Source organism: Gallinula chloropus (assembly GCF_964237585.1).
Source record: "Gallinula chloropus genome assembly, chromosome: 10".
In the NCBI taxonomy this organism is placed as follows: domain Eukaryota; kingdom Metazoa; phylum Chordata; class Aves; order Gruiformes; family Rallidae; genus Gallinula; species Gallinula chloropus.
In genome coordinates, this window is record NC_140095.1 from 17076211 (window position 1) to 17096092 (window position 19882).

The following is a 19882-nucleotide window of genomic DNA, read 5'->3' on the forward strand; positions in this document are numbered from 1 at the left end:
CCCTGATGCCATTTCTGGGCTGCCCTGGGGGGCAAAGGGCCTGCCCAAGCTGGGAAGGTAGGTCAGGGGCTGCCTTCTTGCTGCCTCCTCACCCCAGCCATAGCAGGGGGCATGCGAGCACTCCCGGGGGGGTTGTGGAGACAGTGCCACAGGTGCAGGAAGCGATGTCCCCACTCCCGCGCCTCCAGGCCCCCTCCAGCACAAAGCACCCTCCCATCTGTTCCCCATTAGCCGCTGCTGCGCTAAGCCACCGTGAACTCCGCTACCAGCATCGCCCTGAAACCGATCCCCCAAATGCCGCAGGCTCCCAGGCTGGGAAAGTGCTCTGGGGCCCGGCCCTGCACACTGAGGAGCCCCCTGCACCCCCCTGCCCCAGGCTAGTCTAGATAAAAGTGAGTTACAGGCTCTGCACTCCTCCCTGGAGCCCTAGTACCCCTGGGAGCATGAATTGGGGTGCTCCAGCCCTAGGCTTGTTCTCCAGTGCTGGTGTTGCTCCCCCCCGCCCTTCCCCTTGCCCCATGGTGCCCAGCTCTGCTGGGAGCATGGGCAGGGGGGGCTGCAGCTGTCTCACCCCTCCTGCCAGCCCTCTCCCTGGGTCTAGGGTTTCATCTAGGGCCGGGCTTTGCCGGCCATTAGCCCCAGGATCTTGTTTCCTTCTCCAGCTCCCAGCTGCATTCGCAGCTCCCCAGCCTGAAGCCAGCTCTGGCACAGCCTGCCCCAAACCAACCCACGGGGAATGGGGCTGGCAGGTGATGTGGGGCAGGTCCTGAGCCTGCAGCAGCTGGAAATGGCAGTCCCTCAGTCCTGCCTACTGCACTGGCTCAGGGGTCTGGGCTCTGCAGGGATGCAGCTTGTGAGGGGCTCAATTCAGCCGTGGGTGCAGCACCTGCTGTGCATTTCATGTGCTGGGGCGCCTGTCCCAGAGTCCTCCCCCCCTCATCCCAGCCCCGTGCAGGGCTGCTGGGGCAGCCCAGGCTACCAGCATGCTTGCAGTCTCCATCCCCAGCGCTGTTCCCCTCTCTGCTGTGACGAACCCCCTGCATGGGGGGTGGACGGGAGGCAGACAGCCCCCCAGCAGGTGTGGGACCTGCCTGTCCCCACAGCCTGCCCAGGAAGGGTCCCAGCTGTCCGGTAATGTGCCAGAACCAATGCATTCTGCACGCCCTGAATGGGGCATTCACACGCCGGAGGGCAAACTGCCCAGGCTGCCCACACGAGCTGCCCAGCTCCTGGCCTGGGCCAGGGGTAAACACAAACAAGTGCCTGGGGAGGGGGCTGAGCCCCTGGGGGCTGTACCCAGCTTGCCTCCACTTTGTTCCAAGTCAGGGTGGGTGTAGGGGTGGGCTGTGTGTGGGGTGGGCAGTGCCCTGTGCCCAAGGGTGTTTGCACTGCTCTTGTTTTCTCTGGAAAACGGAGCCACCAGTTTTAAACAGCAAGGAGGAGGTGGGTTCATTGGTCCTAAATGCCAGGTAGAGAGATCAAAGGGACAGGGTGAGGGGGGACCTGACAGCCCCTGAGTGTGACGTGGAGGTGGGTGAGGGCAGCACATGTGTGCAGACAGCTCCTTATCCCGCAGCCCATCCCAACCCAGCCCAGCCGTGCTTACGGGTGCTGCTGAGACCTGGCACTGTACCTGCCTGCCTGGCCCAGCTCGGGCAGCCGGTCCTCACCCCATCTCCAGGCACCCAGGCATCGCCCAGAGCTGCAGGGGTAGGTGCCAACGAGCTGTGCCAGAGCCAGCTCTGCCAGGCCCAGGGCAGCCGGGGCCATGGCTGGTCAGGGAGGCAGCTTGGGGCATCCCGCAGCCCCACGACAACTGGAGGCAGTTTTTATTGTTTAACATTCCTGGTATTTTCTGTCAGGGCTGAACCAATTGTCCTTAATCCGCCAGGCTCTGCTGGCCAAACAAGTGTGGCTGAGCCACCGGCATCCTGTCCCCACGAACAGGCCCCTTTTGTGAGGGGGATTTAGCGTGTAGCCCAGTAAATCCTGCTGGTTTCCTGAGGCAGCGTTCCCACACCACACACACATACACACACCCGCCTGCCCACGTTCTCCCTCCCCAGCCCCCCTCTTCCCGGGCCCTGGCATCACTCTCTTGCCCAGCCATGCCTGCGGGCACCCTGCCTGCCCTGGGGCCAGGTACCTGCTGTACAGGCAGGACCTGTTTGCTCAGGGGCTGACCTTCCCCCTCCACGCTGCTGCGATGTGTCTTGTGGGTCCCTGGGGGATGTGGGGTGTGTGGGGGTCCCCGCAGGATATAGGGTGGTAGTGGGGTTGAGGAGCTTCCCAGCCACCTCCCTGCACTGCTGATGCTGAGCTCTGGGGGAGACAGCTCTGGTCCTGAGGGATGCTGAGCCTTGGGGGAGATGGCTCTGGGCTGAGAGGGGGGCGATGAGTCCTGGGGGAGATGCTGTTGTCCTTGGGGGGGATGCTGAGTCCTGATGGATATGGGTCTGGTCCCGTGGGGCGATGCGGAGTCCTGGGGGAGATGCAGTACCCCAGGGGCAGGACACTGGGCCGGTTCCTCATTCCATCTCCTGGGATGTGGATCCCAGCCCTTCGCCTGGAGACGCCCACACTTAACGACTCTGGTGTGGGCCAGAGAGCTGCTGTTGTCTTTCCTCCCTAAAACAAAGGCGACGGGATTTTATCTGCTGGAGAATCTAGCTTTTGTGAGACGCAGAAAACCTCTGCCCCCCGGGCAGGGGAGGATGAGGCTGGGGGGAGGGCACTGCCCCTCTGTCCGCTCTTGCCTGCCGTGTCCTATGTGCTGTGCACCGTGTCCTATGCGTGAAGGGGAGGGAAGGGCCTCCATGGGACAGCGGGCAGGGAAAGGGGGGCTATGGATACCCACACGTGTCGGCACACTGTGCTGCGCTCTGGGCACAGGTTGTGGAAGGGGTTTGTCCCGTGCCCCCCCCCCCCCCGTAGGGCAGTTCCTGCATCCCTGGACATTGCACACACAGATGTAGGTGTGCACCCACCCCCCACCCCGTGCACATACACACAGCCCATGTGTGCACACCCGCCCCACCCTGCACGCGCACCCCGTGCACGCACCCACCCCCCAGCCACGCACACACACCGCAACCCACGCACAACCCCCCCATGCGCACACAGCCCTTCCGAACTCCCCCGCACCTCCCGCATCCCCACGTGTCCCTCCACCCCACCCCCCCCCGCATCCCCTTCCGCACACCCGGGCTCTCTCCCAGCCCCGGTGCTGGCCGTGGCTCCCGTTCTCCAGCCGTCCCAGCGGGGGCGAAGGGGAGGACGGGGTGGGGAGGGGGCTGTCCCGCCGCAGCCCCCTCTCCAGCCCCCAGCCCTCTGCACTGGCCGGGACGTGGCCGGCGGCGGGCGGGGGAAGCCGGGCTGCGAGCCCCATCTCCTGGCCAGCGGGAGCAGCTCCGCACGGGGCGTGCAGAAATGGGAGAGGACGGGCGGTGTCCCCCGCCCCGCCGCACAACCACGGCCTTTCGGCTGGTGAGAGTGGCCTTCGCTGGCAGACAGCCCTGGGACGGTGTGGGAGGGGTAACAAACTCTGCTGGGAAAAATGGCTTGAGACCCCCAGGACTGATCCTGGCTTCGCTGTCGCAGGTGGATGGGGCAGGGCAGGATTCAGGTTGCAGAGCTGCATTGTGTCCCAGTGTGGATCCCACTCGCACCCATTCCGGGTGATGGAGACCAGCACAGGGAGGGCACCCCATGGGCACAGGGGCCTGGCTTGCCCGGCCCTACCTTGGGTGGATGGAGCAAAGTCCAGTGAGGCCTCAGCATCACTGCCCAGGCCTGGGACCCTGTACACACACCAACTGGGGTGTGTGTGGGGGGACAGCATGTGTCCCTGAGGGCTGGGGGAGCAGGGAAGTCCCCAAGAGCAGCTGTAGCACCTAGCTGAGCACCCCAGATCTTGGTCCCTTGGGGACTATCCCTGTGCTGTGCATGGCTGCTGGGGTGACGTCTCCAGTTGGCTCCCACCCAACAACAGCTATCCCATCCAGGGCAGACAAGCTCAGCAGTGATGGCTTCTGTCCCCAGTGCCTTGCAGTGTGGGTCCTGCCTACACCCCACTGTCCTTGAGTGTCCCGGGGCTGCTCCTGCTTTGTCTGTCCTTGGGGCTGCCCCACAAGGGCAAATCAGGGAGGCTACAGGATAGGGTCACCATGCCAGGGTCACCATGCCAGGGTGACCTGTGAGGCTGGGATCACCCTGGCACGGGGAGCAGAGTCCTACGCCCCTGGCTGCCCCTGCGGGCAGTGTGGGCAGCCCTGTCTACCGGCAAGCACCGAGCTGCCGGCACGATGCTGCCGGTGCTGCAGCACAGCGCCGGGCTGTGTCCCGCCGGCCGCCCCAGCTCTCCCCTGCCCTGTCCCGTGCGGTTTCAAGCCCCGCAAGTGGCTTCCCGGGGTGGGGGGTGGGGGGTGGACGGGGGCCCCCGGCAAGCCCTCCGGGCAGGATGCTCTCCTCTCCTCCTCTGCTTCCTTCCTCTCCCCAGTCCGGGCCAGCCCTCCCCCTGCCCGCCGCAGTTCTTTAACCCTTTCGCCCACGGTCCCGGCCATGCGCCAGCCCCACGGCCACGGCTCCCACCCGGCTTCCCCGGCCCTTTGTGCAGGGCCCCAGTGCTGCTCCCCGGAGCTGCGCTCCCCATACCCACCCCCCCCGACCCCCTGCCGTCCTTCCGCGCCCCCGCAGTGGCCAAACGTCTGCCGGGGGTTAGCCAGACGCGGCCGGGGGCTGCTTGCAGCGAGCCCAGCCTGCCCATGTCTCCCACGGGACACGCGTGGGCCACAGTTCCCTCTGCGTTGGGGTCTGGGGCTCGGTCGTGAGCCCCCATCTCAGCCGGGTGGGGGCGAAGGGGAGCCCCTCGCACGGGGCCCCGTCGCCTTCTGCATCGCTGCAGCGGCGGGGAGTGGCCGCGGCGGGAGCTACGGCCGTGCAGCGGCGGCGGCGGCGGGGGTGGGGGGGGAAGAACGGGGCTGCTGCTCCCACGGTGGGGGACAAGCGCCGGGCTGTGCGCGGGGACCGGCGCCTCCAGAGGGAGCCCGCAGTGCCGCGCGGCTCCGCGGCCACCGCCGCCCCGGCCGGCTCCGGAGGCCTCGGCGTGCTCCGGGAAGCCGGTCTGGCTCGGGAGAAGAGCTGGGCCGCGGCGTGGGGGGCTCGCAGGCAAAGCCCGGCCGGGGGGGGGAGACCTTCTCGCACGGCCACCGGCCGTCCCCACTCCCCGCTGGAGCCCACGGACAAAGCCCTGCGCCGCAGCGGCCGGGTGCCATTTGCCTGCCGCTCTGCCGGAAGAGGGGACCGAGCAAGGGCCCTTCCTGCGGGTGCCGGCCGGGGCGCGGGGACAGGCGACACGCCAGACAGACGGGGAGTGCATCTGAGGGCATCCCGTCCTGCTCCTCCCTACACCGGTAACCACAGGGCTGCACGGAGCGGTACCGGGATCACTGCGGGGCCCCATCTGGGCACCACTGTCAGGGATGTGCCAGGGGACAGTGGGATGGGGACATGCCCAGTTGTCCAGCTCCTGCCCACCAGCATCCCATGGGTCTGTGCTGTGCCACGTGCTCATGAGCAGAGCGCTCGGCCCCGGATGGGTGGCACTCAGGGGGAACAAGGGCCATGCACAGGGCCAGCACCCAGGCTGGGATGTGCCCAGCTAACATAAGGGTGTAAACAAGCAAAACGAAGGGCAGGGGACAGCCCTAAACGGCTCCCCAGGTCAGCCCTGGCTCACTGGGTCTTGGGCGCCAGGCTATGGGGAGACAGCACAGGGTGCTCCCGCCCTGCACAGGGCCCTGCCCGCCCCTAGGGGTTATAAATAAACCACTAGCTTTATTTCAGGAACGTGGCGGAAACGTGCATGACAGGTTGCTCCAACGAGAAAGAAGGGAAGTTGGCTGCCGGGCCCCCGCCCAGGTGTGCCAGGGTGCAACCACTGCAGCTGGAGTCGATCCCAGGCTGTGGCAGAGGTGTTTCCCCGTTTAGAGGGGGGAAGCAGAGGGACCCCAGCCATGGCTGGGTGCTGCCCAGTCTCCCTGTGGGTGGGGAGGACTGTGTGGACATTAGGTCTCAGTGCCGAGTTTGTGCAGCACCAGGCGCAGTGCGGCGCCAGCTCCCACGTGCTGCTGCAGCACGTGGGCACTGGGCAACATGGCCTGCTGTGGGTTGGGTGCCGATGGCTGAGCCCTGGGCTGGGACCTCAGAGGTAAAAACAAGTCATGAGCAAAACCTCCAACCATGGCGCTTCCTGCCAAGTCACTCCACCCTCCGTGGGTGTGCTGGAGCAGCATGAGACCCAACATGGCAGTCTTGGTATGGTGGTGGCACACCAGCAAGGACTGGGTTAGGGACCTTAGCATGGCCTCTCCCAGGGCAGACACTCAGGAGGATTGGCTGCCCCATTGCTAGCCACAGAGAGGGCAGGAGGGAGCCAGACAGGTGCCCAGGCAGGGAGACATGGGGGGCAGCAGGGCACAGGACTGGCTCACAGGCTGGGGCTCACTGCCCTGCCGAGGTGCCAACCCGCAGTGGCTCCTGGATGGTGTTTTTGGCGGGCGAAGGCTGTGCCCCGCCGATGTGGCAAGGGCCGGGCAGCGGGTGCTGCCTGCCTGGGTGTGCAGAGAGGCTGCTATGGGGGCCCTACCCGGCGCGGGACCGCGGCGCCAGCACGGCCGGGGGCTCCCGCACGGCCAGCCCGGCATGGGGGGGGGGGGCGGCTGTCGCGGGGGGAAACAAAGGGCAGAGGCAGGGGGGCGTGGGTGGGAGAGCGGGTACGCCCGGACAGCGCTGCGCCGAGCCCCGCGGCGGCACCCAGCTCCCCGCCCGGCACCCTGGGGGGCGGCTGGGCCCTGCCCCCCGCGCGGCCCGGGCAGCACCGCCCCGGTGCCACATCCCTGCGCTGCCCCGGCCGCTGCCCCCCGCCCGGCCGCCCCCGCCCCGTGCCTGCCCAGCCGTGCCGGTGCGGCAGCGGCGTGGCGCGGCGCCCGGACCCGCGCGGCTGGCGGCGGAGACCCCGGCCCCCATCTGGAGGTAGCGACGAAGCCGCCGCCGCCCGCAGCGGGGCCGCCGGCCGGCCGAGGGGGGTGGCGGGGCGCCGATGGCGTCCCGGCCCGGCGGAGCGGGCGGGCGCGGGTCCGGCTGCGCGCCGCTCGGCGGCGGGAGGACGGGCGGGAGCGCGGCGCTCGCTGTCCGGGAGCGGCGGAGCCCGGCGAGGACAGCCAGGCCGCGGGCACCCGGGCGCCGCTCCCCGGCGGGCGAGGCGAGGCGAGGCGAGGCACGGCACGACACGGCGGGCCCCGGCGGAGGGCGACGGCCCGGCCCGCCGATGCGCGGGAGGGCGGCGGGGGAAACGCGACCGGGGCTCCGGGCCCGGCCCGCGGCGGACAATGGCAGGGGGTAACCCGAGCCCGGCGGGGGCGGGCGGCGGCCTGCGACCCCCGCCCCGCTGGCTGCCCGCAGGGACCGGGACCGAGGCGGGGCGGACGGCCCGTGTCGCCGGCCGGGAGCCGCCACCGCCGCCCGCCGGGTGCCCCTCCGGGGCGCGGGGCCCAGCCGACTCCATTTTGTTGGCGCCCGCTCCGCCACCGCTCGCAGGCCCGAGCCTGCCCGCCGGCCCCTGAGCCGCTAACGGAGGGGAGCGGGGTGGGGGTGTGGGGGGGACGGGGGGGGGTACGGGGACGGGACTGGCGGCCGGCCGGGGTGCCGGGGCCCGCAGGTGAGGCGCGGCCGGGCCGCCCCGTCCCGCCCCGTCCCCGCAGGGCCGCTCGGTGCCCCCGCTACCGCCTAAGATGGAGGCGGGGGCGGCAGGCCTGAGGGCGCGATGCCGGCCGGGTCGGGCCGGGCCGGGCCGCCATGTGCGCGGGGCCGGGCCGGGCCGGGCGGGGAGCGGGGCCGCAGCGGGGCAGAGCGGGATGCGGGGCGGCTACGGGCGGGGCGCGCCGGGGGGGGGCAGCACTGAGCGCCCCCTGCCCTCCCCCACCCCCCCGGGCGGGCGGCGCGCGGGAGGGGGGGGGCACCCGCTGAGCGATGGAGGAGGGGGGGGTGCGGGGGGGAGGGGGGGGGTGTGAGGAGCCGCGCGGGCGCGCGCTGATTGGCCGCCGCCGAACCCCAAGAGCGGGTGCGGGGGGCGCGCGCGCAGGCGCGAGGCGCGCGCCGGCGGGATGGCGGCGGCGGGCGCGCGCATGCGGGGGAGGGAGGAGGGAGGCGGCGGAGGAGCGCTGGCGGGGCCTGGCCGGGCCGGGTCGGCGCGTCTCCCTCTCGGCCCGCACCGGGGGCAGGCGGCGAGCCGGCCGCGGCGGCCGCAGGTGAGCGGCCCCCTCGCCCCCCCCCCCCCTCCCCCACATACCCCCACCCCTCCACTGTGGGGTCGGCGGGTACAGGCCCGAGGTGGGTCGGGCCGTGCCTTGCCGTGCCGGGCGACGATTCCGCGGCCTGGGCCTAGCGCGGCGACGGCGGCGTCGGCCCGCGCGGGGCCGGCGGAGCGGAGTCGGGCCCCCGGGCGCGGCTGCCATTTTGCGGCGGCGGCGGCCGGGCTGACCCCATTGTGCTGTGCCCGCAGGTGGATGCCCGCCGCCCGGCATGGAGCAGGCCTGCGAAGTGAGCCGCCGCAGCTGCCTCGTCCCCTTCGGCACCTCGCTGGCGGCTGCCGAGGCCAAGGGCGGCCCCTTCGGTGAGGGCCGCGGCCCCGAGCCGCCCGCCATGCAGCTGGCGGCCGCCAAGCCTGTCTACAGCCAGGACCCCTCGTCCTGCTACATCCCGCTGCGCCGGCTGCAGGACTTGGCCTCCATGATCAACGCCGAGTACCTCGGCGGCGCTGCCGACGGCGCTGAGGCCCTCCCCGACCCCGGCTCGCCTCCCCCTCGCCTCCCCACGGCGCAGGACCCGGCCGCCGGCGCCGACGGACCCGGCCTGGCAGCCGACGCGCTCCGCGGGCCCCTGGCCTTCCCCGTGCTCCTGCGGGACGACGGGGAGGTGGAAGAGGAGGAGGAGGAGGAGGAGGAGGAGGAGGGCGCCGAGACGCCGGAGGAGGAGGAGGACGACGAGGACGACGACGACGAAGAGGAGGAGGAGGAGGAGGAGGTGGACGGGGAGGAGGAGGAGGCAGCTGTCGAGGTCAGCTCGCGGGAGCGGAGCCGCGGCCGCCCCGGCCCGCAGCAGGGCCCCGTCAGCCCGCTGTCGCCCTGCTTGCAGCCGGACGAGCCGGTGCCGACAACGGTACCGGACTGCGGCCCCGGGGAGAAGTCGGAGCCTTCCGCCACCTCCGCGGCGGCGGCCCTGCAGCTCGTAAGCACCGTCGGGGCTTGGGTGGAGGGGGGGGGGGGGAGGACGTCGGGCGGGGGGTGGAGGGGGTGACGACGACGCTGCCATTTTGCGGCAGAGGGCCGGTGAGGCGCGGTGCGGCGGGGCCGGGCCGGGCGCCCTCATAGCCGGCACCCTCGAGGGCGGGCAGCCATCTTGCCGAGGGGACCCTGCCGAGGCGCCGGGAGGGGAGGGTGGGGGGGGGGGAAGGCTGCCGGCCTCGGGTGCGCGCTGTCGTCAGCCCCGGCCCGCGGTCGGGAGCTGCCGTGGCCCGGATCGCCTGCCATTGCGGGCTGTCACCGGGCTGTGCCGCGCACCTGTGCCCTGGCGCCGCCAGCCGCCGCTCTCCCCCGCTGCTTCCCCCCCCCCAGAGTAAGAGGCAGCATCCCTCCGCCCGAGGACAGCGAAGTTGAGGCGGAGTTTTCCCCAGTACGAGGTGGTTTCTTTTTTTTTTTTTCTTTTTCCTTTTTTTTTTTCCCCATTCGTTGCCGTCGCGGAGATTCCAAGGGCAGGAGGGAGTGAGCTCTCCCTTCTCCTGCCTGCTCCGGCTTTAACGCTGTCAAGACGGCTTCTCTTTGTCTGGCCTGGCTTGCGGTACCCAGGCTGTGAACCTTTGGCGGCGGCGGCCAGAGAAGGGCCGTGTCAGGCCTGACAGACCTCACCGGCAGGAAATCTTACCCGTTATTCAGGCCTCTTCTTCCCCCCCCCCCCCCCCCCCCCCCCCCCCAATTTCACTCCACACTCACAAATTCCTTTAGTTTGTTTTTCGGTGTGCTTAATAAGAAGCAAAACTGATGGAAGTTTGAAGAGTTCTGGAAGGAGTTTGGTGCACCCAACCTTTTATTTGGCGTGTCATTGAGCGCAGCTGCAATTTTTTGGAGGCTGTTTTTCAGCCTGATTATTTACTTGCAGTCATGTATGTTTATTTCCTCCAGTTCTTGGGTGTTTTGGAGTACATCTTAAACGTGGAACTTAAAGGTTCCTCGCGTGATGATACCGGGTTTTAATTACTACGTGATACGAGGTGTGAAAACTCACCCATGTGACAGCACTGACACCGAAGCCGTTTTGGTCTCTTAATTTCAGTGTGGTGCTGGACGGATGTGGCTGGTGCATGCAGCGTTTGGGGGAGTTATCCTTGCTTTTGGGAACAGGAGGGAGTTCCCGCTCTGTGCTCTGGGAGGTGGGGGAGCCCTTGTCACAGGTTGCCCGCGGAAGGGGCGATTTCAGGAAGATGTTGACAGCGGCTTAATTTGTGGCCCAGCTAGGCTGGGCTCTGCCTCACGGATCCTGTTGAGTGTTCCTCGAGAAGAACCCGTCTCCTCGTGGAGACTTTGGCCGCCCTGGGTGCCTCCTGTCTGAGGTTGGTGCACATACTTAGCTTTGTTTTGCAGAGCCAAGCGGGGAATCTCTCAGCAGACATGTGCTTAGTGATGCGGTTGTGGGAGGGTCTCGCTTTGTAAACAGAAGCTAGCAGAGGTACTTTCACAACACTTGCCTCTGCTATCAGTGACTTTACGATGTGCTCCACAGCACTGCAGCCAGGAGGGTGACAAAACTTGGCTCGGTGATTTGAGTCTGTTATTTGAATATGCACGAAGGGGCTGACTTTTTAGTAAAACTGCCTTCCTGCCGAATTGTTCCGGTGACTCAAAAGCATAGTTGTGTTCAGGGAAAAAAGATACAGAAAAGAAAAGCATCTTTTTAGTCAACCTGGGGTCTTTCTTCCCTTGAGTCTTGCTTTCATCCTTCAGTAAGTACGGGTTGTCTGAGTGGTTTAGCCCTGATGGTTATGGGAAGCGTAGACAGAGGGTTTTTTTCCTCTGTGCCCAGTAGCATTCATTTGTAAAGAGGGATGTGCATATTCTGATGAGAGAGTTAAAATCTTGTAATTGTTGAACGTGGCATAATAGCTAGAAATAATCAGGCTTGCCCCTCAGAGCCTGTGTTTGTGTAGGCATTTAATTCCTGTCTCATTTGTAACTGGAATGAACTTTTTTTGAGAGCCCACTAAAACTTAAAACAAAAACCCACAAAAATGAAATCCCTAAACAACCACAAACACCTGGGAGGTCTGCACTGCGCTGCTATTTTTAGGGTGGCTTGCCATAGCTGGGCTACTTTTTCAGAGAATCACTTTTACCTAGCCTGATGATGGAGCTCCACCTCAAAGCAGAACTTTCTCAGAGCTTTTACTCTTGAAAGCTCCCAGCTTTGAGCAAGCCCACTCTGCTCAAACTTCCTGTTTCACCAAGAGGAAACTGCATCTGTGACTGCCCCGTGCAAGCTTTGAATTTTTTCACTTTGAAAAGGCAGATTTCCAAAATATCAGGGAGTGCTTCCAGCAGAAGGGGCCAGCGTTTGGTTTGTTGTTACTGGGATGCAAAGTCAAGCGCATAAGTAATGCCTCTGGGTAGGTGGCAGGGCAGTCGGTATTGTTTTGCATGGGGATTTGTCAATAGCCCTGGCATCCCGTGCACTCACAGCTTGCTCCCAACAGCGAGAGGTTGGCCAGGTACCATTCATTTGTAAAGAGGGATGTGCATATTCTGAAGTGAAGTTATTTTAAGTGTCCGGTTAATCTCAGTTCTGGTTGAGTGAAGCTTTCCATGCAGCGCTGCCGGATTTTGTGTGGATTTTGTGTCTGAGAGGAAGAAATTATAGCAGTGTTTCTTGGGCTGGGTTTTTTTCCTGCTCCAGAAGTGATGATAGAGTGACAACTGGCAGCTCGCTTCCTCCTGCCCATGGACTTAACGTTGGGTTATCGCCACTTAAATTGAAAAGGATGGTTGGATTTTCATTTCCCTGTTTGTTCTTTGCCATCCTGAGGAGAGTTTGTGTTTAGCATTTCCCCAGCCTGTACAAGCTGCAGACAACAGCGTTTTGTGGGGTTGGAGGGAGAATCAGATGCAGGCTCCAGCGCTGGGGAGGACGCTTGGTTGCTGAGGAGCTGGAGCAGGTGGACTTGGTTCTGACAGAGCTCTTGTGCTGAAGTTTTGCTTTCGTTACAGAACTTCAGCTGCTGCTTTTAACTTGGCCAGTGAGTGATTTTTTTGATTGCTACCCACAACGTGTGTTAGTCCTTTGGTTTGCAGGGTTGAGCACCTGGAAGCAGCGTTCCTGTATCGCGCCTGTGTGCCGCTTGGTGCGTGGACCTTGCGCGCTGTGTGGTCACGGGTTGCACGCTCTCAGGCAGGTTTTCTCCATGGGATTCTGATGGCTTCAGGCTGCAGGATGTGCAGAGCTCCTGTGAAGCACTCACTCAATGTTGCTTTTCATTCTTCTCATACTATTTCCTTGTCCAGCTCCGCTCTGTAGGAGTGTGATGTTCGGGTAATGGCAGCGAGGAAATGAGGTGCAGGGAAATCCAGAGCCAGAGCTTTCATCACTAAGGATGTCTGCTTCCACTGGCTGTGTGTAGGGAATGAGTAAGATGTGTGTGTAGAGTTCCTGTACACAGCATGTTAAAAGGCCAGCAAGGTCCCCTCCTTAAACCTGGAGTTAATCCACAATTAACTTCAGAGCTCTGTTGCAACCTGCAGTTGCAGGAGAGAATTCTTGTTACTGAGTATTTGTGTCCCTGTGCAAGAGTTACTCTGTTTTTAGTTTATTAACTGTCACATCTAGTGCCTTTTCTCTCTTGGCTAAAAATAAAATGAAGGAACCCAGGCCACGTGATGCGTGTTACTCCTGTAAACATTTCTGAAAGAATCCCCTACTACAGACTGTTGGTTTGAGCTGTAACTAACTCCTGCTAGCGTTACATCCCTGAGATACAATAAGGCACGGCAGTGGTTTGTTTGAGCAGGGAACATAAATTTCCTTGGTCAGTTGACATCTTCCTGGTGGGGAGATTAATTCCCTTTGGCTGTCAGTGCTTCCTGCGGGCACCTGGAGAGAGAACAGGCTCTTGGTGTACTACTCCCTGTGCCTCTCATCTTGCACACACCCTGCTCTGCCACTAAGATTTACGCTGTCAGGAAGGTGCTTTTTTTTTTTCTTCCTCAGAAAAGAGCATGTAGCTGGATCTTGCCTGGCTGTGCAGTTTGCTGACATCCACTGGGCTCCTGTACTGATGTGCACTCATGTCTCAAATAGCTCTACACTTACCCGCAAAGGACTGTGGCTGTGGTGGGAATCCAGATGAATGGATGTTTCCCCAGTTAGGGTGCTGTCCTGGGCTGTGTATCTGCTTGACCATACATTTCTGAGGTCTTTAATGATTTTGCTGGTTTTATGATGTGCTGGCTCTGCATCACCTCTCTGTCGTGGTGATGAGAGTGGGTGGGTGTTGAGATGCTGTCCCAGCAGGATGGTGTACCCTAGGTGTGAGGAGGGCCCTAGGTGTGAGAAGCAGCTCACTTAGAGTGACAGCAGTGTTTTAAGCAGATCTAGAGCTCTCCTGCACAGTTGGTTGGATCCTGGAGGTATTTATTCTAGCATTTGGCTGTGATCACTCTTACTCTCCTTGTTTCATTTGTATTTGTTCTGTCATCTCCCGTTGCTGCTCAGGAGTGAACTATCTCTTTGTGTACGTGATGCTATGAAAATAGCTGGTTTCTGTAGTAAGTCTGGACCTCCTGGCTACCTGTGGTGTGAAGCTTGATCGGTGCTTCACCGTTCACATGGGCCCTGCAGTGCTCTGAGGCTGGATGTGTCTGTCTGCAGACAGCAAAACTAGATCCTTGCAGATTGGACAGTCTCAAAGGGGAGGTTTTGCTGTGTATAATGGCAGAAACCTCTCTCTCTGCTTTCTATATTTAAAACTTCTTTTTAAAGCTTGATTAAGAGAGACTTTGTTCAAGTGATGTCCTGGTTTAACATACTGTCTGCAGTCATAAATACTCCAGGTCTCCAGAGAAGGTAGTTGCCAGAGAGGAGTGTAGGCTTCACCCAGCCGTTCAGGGTGAAGTTCTCCTCTACCCAGTGTGCATACCTAGTACATCACCTGCTACTGTTACAGGTAAACATGCTCAACTGCAGGAACAAACTCTGCTTTTACAGGTGGTTTTTTAGGATGGAGGCTGCCTCCCAAGGCCTGCTACCTCTGCTAACTGTCTGGATTTACTTATCCATGATTTCTTTTGGAAAAGTGCGTCCACCAGACCTTGAACCTTTTTTTTTCTCCCCCATAACTCTCACCTTGTTGAGGACACAATGATTTTAGTTCTGCTGTTACAGTTCCTTCTGAGCTCTTGCTGAAATCAATGGTGGTGGCTGGGTAGCAGTAGTGTGTCACTTCAGGCCGACAACGTATTTCTGTTTTCCCTGAAGTCCTGGATTTGTTGATTGCCTCTCGCAGTGTAGCAGCTTTTTGTTGCACCTCACTGCACCCGGTTCCCAGAAGTGAGGTTAAATTGTGTGATGTGTAACAATCATTAGGGGTTTTTTTCATTTTCCTATGTTAACTGAAGAAATCTGTAGCTCACTGCAGAGCTATGTCAACTCTGAATATGATTAACAAGCTAATTGAGCCCCAAGAAAAAAAACAAGTGCTATTTTCTAAGTTATAATTGAGACAGTATTTCTTGAAGAAATCCTAAACTCAAAAATCAGTGTTATGGGTGATGATCAACTTTCGGTCTAGCTGCTTAGAATATACTTATGTTTTTCTTCTCTGTGACTGACAGCTTCTTGTATACAGTAATTTTGATTGTTTTTTCAGTTATTTGCTCTGGCATTTAGAAAGGGACAGGGAATAATAACACCTGAAGGAAGAAATTTAATCCTAGCAGGGAGGGCCTGTCCTGGGAGTTGGGTGGGTTTTTTTTGGTTTAGGTTTTTGGTGGTGGCTTTTTTGTTTTGGTTTGGTTTTGAAAGTCAAGCTAATGTAATTTTTAGTACCAGGAAAATATGACCTATGTTTTGTTCTGCCTGCACGGAGCCATCTGTGCAGTGCAATGCAGCCTTCGTTCAGTAAAATGGGAATTAAATCCTTTATGGTGGTTAAGGCATTGCCAGGTTTTCCAAGTTAATGGGTGGAAAAGGTCTGTAAGAGAGTCTGCTTTGAATTAGAGCAGCAGTTTTCAACCTCTATAGATTTGTGGACCCCTAAACACTTCCCAGGTGCGGACTCTTGTCTAGTGAATTTAGACCTATCCATATACCTTGCTTGCTTTCATATAACATCGTGGCATCAGTGTGTTTTCCTGTGGCTGTGAGCTTGCAGAGTGGTACAGACAGGCTGCAGATGTTAGTTGTGGGGTCTGACCCCCATGAATTGGTGTTGAGTCAAATGAAACATTGTGTTTGTGCTGTGTGTTGCTGCTGGAGCGGGCAGGGCTGAGCTTGCTGCCCTGGGAGGGCTGCAGGAAGGCTGGGTGCACGCTGCAGTTTGCTTTGCTGAAACAGGTACTGGAAGTTCAAATATTACCTGCAGGTGCATTGGTGTGAGTGCAGTGTTCTGGGTTCAGGTCAGGCTGGTTTTGGAAAAGCAAGGGGTGGTGACATCAGAGAAACGTCTTGGTGCTAGTGCAGGGGATTAGAGCTTTTCGGTATGTGGTGGGATTGGACTGTGACAGGGTGCTGGGTGCTGATGTTGCTGTGCCACTGCTCTAGGTGGGGGTCTGCAAAGAGCTTTTCCTGCAGGAAGGTCAGATTCATGTGCAGGTGGTGTCCTCTGCTTTATAGGCTTGGAGGTGCTCGAGCATAGTCCTTGCAGTTGTGCCTGGAGTTCATAGGGGCTGCCTTGCTAACTTTGCAAGGTTTGCCAGTGGTGCAGGAACCTGGGTGTCAGCAGCAGGAGTGCTACCCAGGCCACGTGCAGAGCATGTGTTTGGCTCCCTCAGAAACATGTCAGTCTCCTCCCAAACTGTGACCTGCAGCAAGGGACCTGAATGGTAGTGTAGGGGGGGTTGATGTCCCCGCAGAGTTGTCATGCAGTGTAGAGGCAGACTGGCAGGTGAAGAGTTGGGTGTCCCACTGGTTCAGTGCTGGATGTGAGCATGGTCATTGCTTTGGCTGATCTGAGCTCCTGCCTCCAGTGCCCAGGAGAGGGGAAGATACTGCTGTGTGTTGGAGGCAGAAGCTGGCAGCCCTGGCAAGTGCCAGCTGAAGTTCTCTGCTCTTGTTAACTTAGCAATCTGGTTTCAGCATGGCTACTCACAGTAACTTTGCAGCAGTGATTAAATGTGCAGCAGATTGAAGATGGACTTTGTGCACATTCATCTCTTGTGTGTCCAAAAACATTGATGAAGCCAGGAGGTACTTCAGCATTGTGCTTTGTCTCTGTTGAAGGATGAAGAAGCACTCGTTAAAGTTGATGGGTTGATTTTCTGTGGTTACCATTAAGATTTCATAAGGATTTATCTCACCAGGGGCTTTGGAGTAATGGCAAGAAGAAATTGGGAGAAAAGTCCTTGTGTATCTTTTCTCTTTCCCAGGACTTGTGAGGGCAGGCTGGCCATCTTTGCCTTTGTCTCTAGCACAGCCCAAGCAGCAGGTTTGTTCTAAGTTGACTCACTCAGCTCGTTGCCTGGTTTGGCTGTAGCCTTGGCAGTCACAGAGCTGCACGATCCACAAATGAATGGCTTGTCTGGCAGCCAGCAGCATCTGTGCTGCCTCTTCAGGGCCGAGTTGCTGCCGTGGCTCTGTGTGAAGCAGATCTGCCAGTGGAAGGGGCACTGCTTGTGATGTTCCTGGCATCAGGGAAGGGAGTTGTTTAGGAATGCTGTCGGTGGCTGAACCACAGGGAAAGGACAGGTCTTAGAGGCTTCTCCATGTCCCTCTCCATCCTCTTCCTCATGGGTGGAGTGCTGGGGTAAGGAGCAGCAGGTAGGGTTGCCAAGCAAAGATGTGTAGGGAACATATTCTGTGGGTATCAGACCATTGCTGTCATCTTCAGGAAAGACCACCAAACCAGTGTAACTTGTATTAACTTCGTTAGTTCTAATGAGTGTCTTTGGACAGGGACTCATTTTTCATTCTCAGATGTGCAGAATTTTACTTCTGTATGTAAGAAACAAGAAACATTGAGTTGGATAGAGAAATCCAGCACTGTTGCTTACTGGGCAAAGGATGGGATGCCTTTGGTTTGGTATTTTTCAGGGAAAAGTGGATAATTCCTTTCACGTGCATACCTCAGCACACTGGAAACCTCCAGCTTTTTTTTCCAGTTCCTGTAGGGCCTCCAGTGCTGAGTGTCCGGTGAGACTTGCCCTGAGCTTTGTTTGAAGCTTCCATGTTGTTGTTTTGGAGGAGCATATTCGTAACTTTCCCTCCCACAGTTTTTGGAAAGACAGAAACCTGCCTCTTGCCTAATGTGATAAGGCTGAGGAGCAGGGTAATGATCTTCTTTTCAGTAGTTCCTCCACTTACTCTGATGTTACTTTACTGTTTGGTTTTCCCAAGCACCAGGTCAGAGTTCTTAAGTCCTGGCTGATGTGGTGAGTGCATGCAGATTTCTAAATCGTGGAGGTGAAGCAAGTCAAATCCCTCTTAATTTTAGTTGGCTGTCCTGGCACAGTGTGCCTACTGAGTGTGTTTAGGAAGCTGGATTCACAACACAAAGGTTAGGAACCCTTCAACCTGATGGCTGAAGCATGACCCTTCTTCAGGGTGTGCCTGGAAGTGCAGATACCAAGTAATAAATAAGCACAAGATAAGTTCCACTGCTATTAGGATTTCTGATTTCGTTTTTAGTAGGGATTCAGCAGAAGTTAACTTTAAATACAAATTAACACAATTTTATGTGAACAGGACTGTTGTGACTTTTTTTGTTTGTTTTAGAAAAATGTTTCAGCTGGGTGGGGGGATATGGGTGCTGAGCCCCACAGGTAAGTGGCATCTTTGTGTTTGCACTAACAAAGTGAGGTCATACCTCCTTCTGTGGGTGAATCCTTGTTTCTGCAGAAGATTACATGTGTGAGCCCCAGTTAAATGTTGCTTTTAAAGAAGCCCATTGAATTAAGAGACAGAAAGCAACAAGCATTAGTCTGTAAACATTTAAGTCAACTCAAACTCCCAGATTTTTGCTGTTAAGAGTTCTGATACCATGTTCGTTCTCCACTGTGTGTACATGTTGTTCTTTAGCACCACTCCATTCTGGTTACGACTTACACAGTGTAAGCTGCAGTGGGTACAGTTTACACACATAAATTAGAATAGCCAAGTTTGGTTTTGCTGAGTTTGAACCTGGGTTTTGTTTAATGAGTTTTGAAGCTTCATTTCTGAAACTGAACATTGTGTTTATGGGGTGTCTCTTGAGCAGTTCCTTTGATAATGCAGAGGAGCACAGAAGCAAGGCTGGAAAGGGGGCAGATCTGATGACCTGGTTTCAGTTTGGGGTTTTTTGTTGGTTCTTTGACATAAGATATTAGTTGATATTTGTTCTGTGTGAGACTTAGCAAAGTTCTGACAATGCCTGCGGTTCCCCTCTTGCTTGAAACAATTAGTGCTGATTAAGAGAGTCAGATTTAAAGAGAACTTGGTTTATCATTTAAAACATATGTAGGTAAGCAAGCATGAATGTGTTTCCTCCGTTTCAGGCTCCTGACAATGGTTTGAAATGTTTGAGTGCCTGTGAATTTCTCTCCACCAGTGATCATACCACTTCTCTCCCAATTCTTCCTTCTGTCTTCCTCAGATCCTTCTGCTGGGTGCGTTTCTGGTTATCAGGACACTGAAAAGCTAAAGGTTTTTGCTGCACTACTGTTGGATCCATAAGGAAAATGATATCCAGTAAGGAAGTGAAACAGAGATGCTGTCAACCAGTTATCTTGGTGTCTGAGGCTTGGTGTTCTGGTAGCAGTATGTTCTTAATTTAAAATCATATATTTGCAACCCCTGAACTGGATAGAAATGCTTCAGGATGTAGGAGTTGGCCACTGTAGTGCAATTGCTGTCTGGTTTTAACCTCTGGTGGCAGCTCATGTGTACGGGCACCCTGTGCACGCTCTGCAGCCTGGGAACAGCCTACGGAGCACATGCCAAAGACAACAAATATCCACGGGCACGGAGATAACAGCAGCTGGGCCTGGATCATAATCGCTGCTGTATTTTTTGTTAGTGAATATTTAATTAGTGAGTATTTAACACTTCTGCATGATAGTGGTCTCAGATAAGAGGTCGGATAATTTTTTAGAAACAAATGTAGGTCAGATGCCTGTTTGGTTTTTGCTGCAGTGCAGAAACCAAAGGAAGATCCGGAGTGAGGGAGGGGGGCACAAAGAGTGTCCCCAGGCCCCCAGCAGTGCAGGCTTTGCTGGCTCTGGGGTCTGATTCAGGCTTGCCATAAAAGTTCAGTACTGGTGTGATGGTACTTCTGGTGAGTGTGGTGATGGTTTCAGCAGCTATGCTGTGCAGGTGTTGTGGTTTGGGTGGGTTTTTTTTACATACTCAGGTTGGGCTTTATCCCTTTGCCAGGGCAGGGATTTGTTGCCATAAACTTTCTAACAGCAGAGTGCAGAGGGCTGCTGCTCCCCCTGCACGAGCACAGGTTCAGCATTGAGGCCTCTCTCTGCACAGGCTTACAGCTCTTGTAATACTACTTTGTACCCAGGAAACTTTGATGACCTCTTTTTGCTTGGCTTCAAATACTTCTTGAGCTATGAAGTAGATATAATTTAATTTTCTTTCCATTTTG

General features: G+C 58.4%; 1 protein-coding gene across 1 annotated transcript in view; it reads left to right on the forward strand.

Moving 5' to 3' along the window:
• Positions 1 to 8580: 8580 nt before the first annotated feature.
• The window catches only part of NSD1 (nuclear receptor binding SET domain protein 1), a gene marked incomplete at its 5' end in the record, with an annotated part of 60943 nt that continues 49641 nt past the window's right edge, over positions 8581 to 19882 (forward strand). The window contains one exon of the mRNA XM_084268594.1: positions 8581 to 9285. Within this exon, the coding sequence (XP_084124720.1) occupies positions 8581 to 9285 (705 nt within the window). The remainder of the gene's footprint in view (positions 9286 to 19882) is intronic.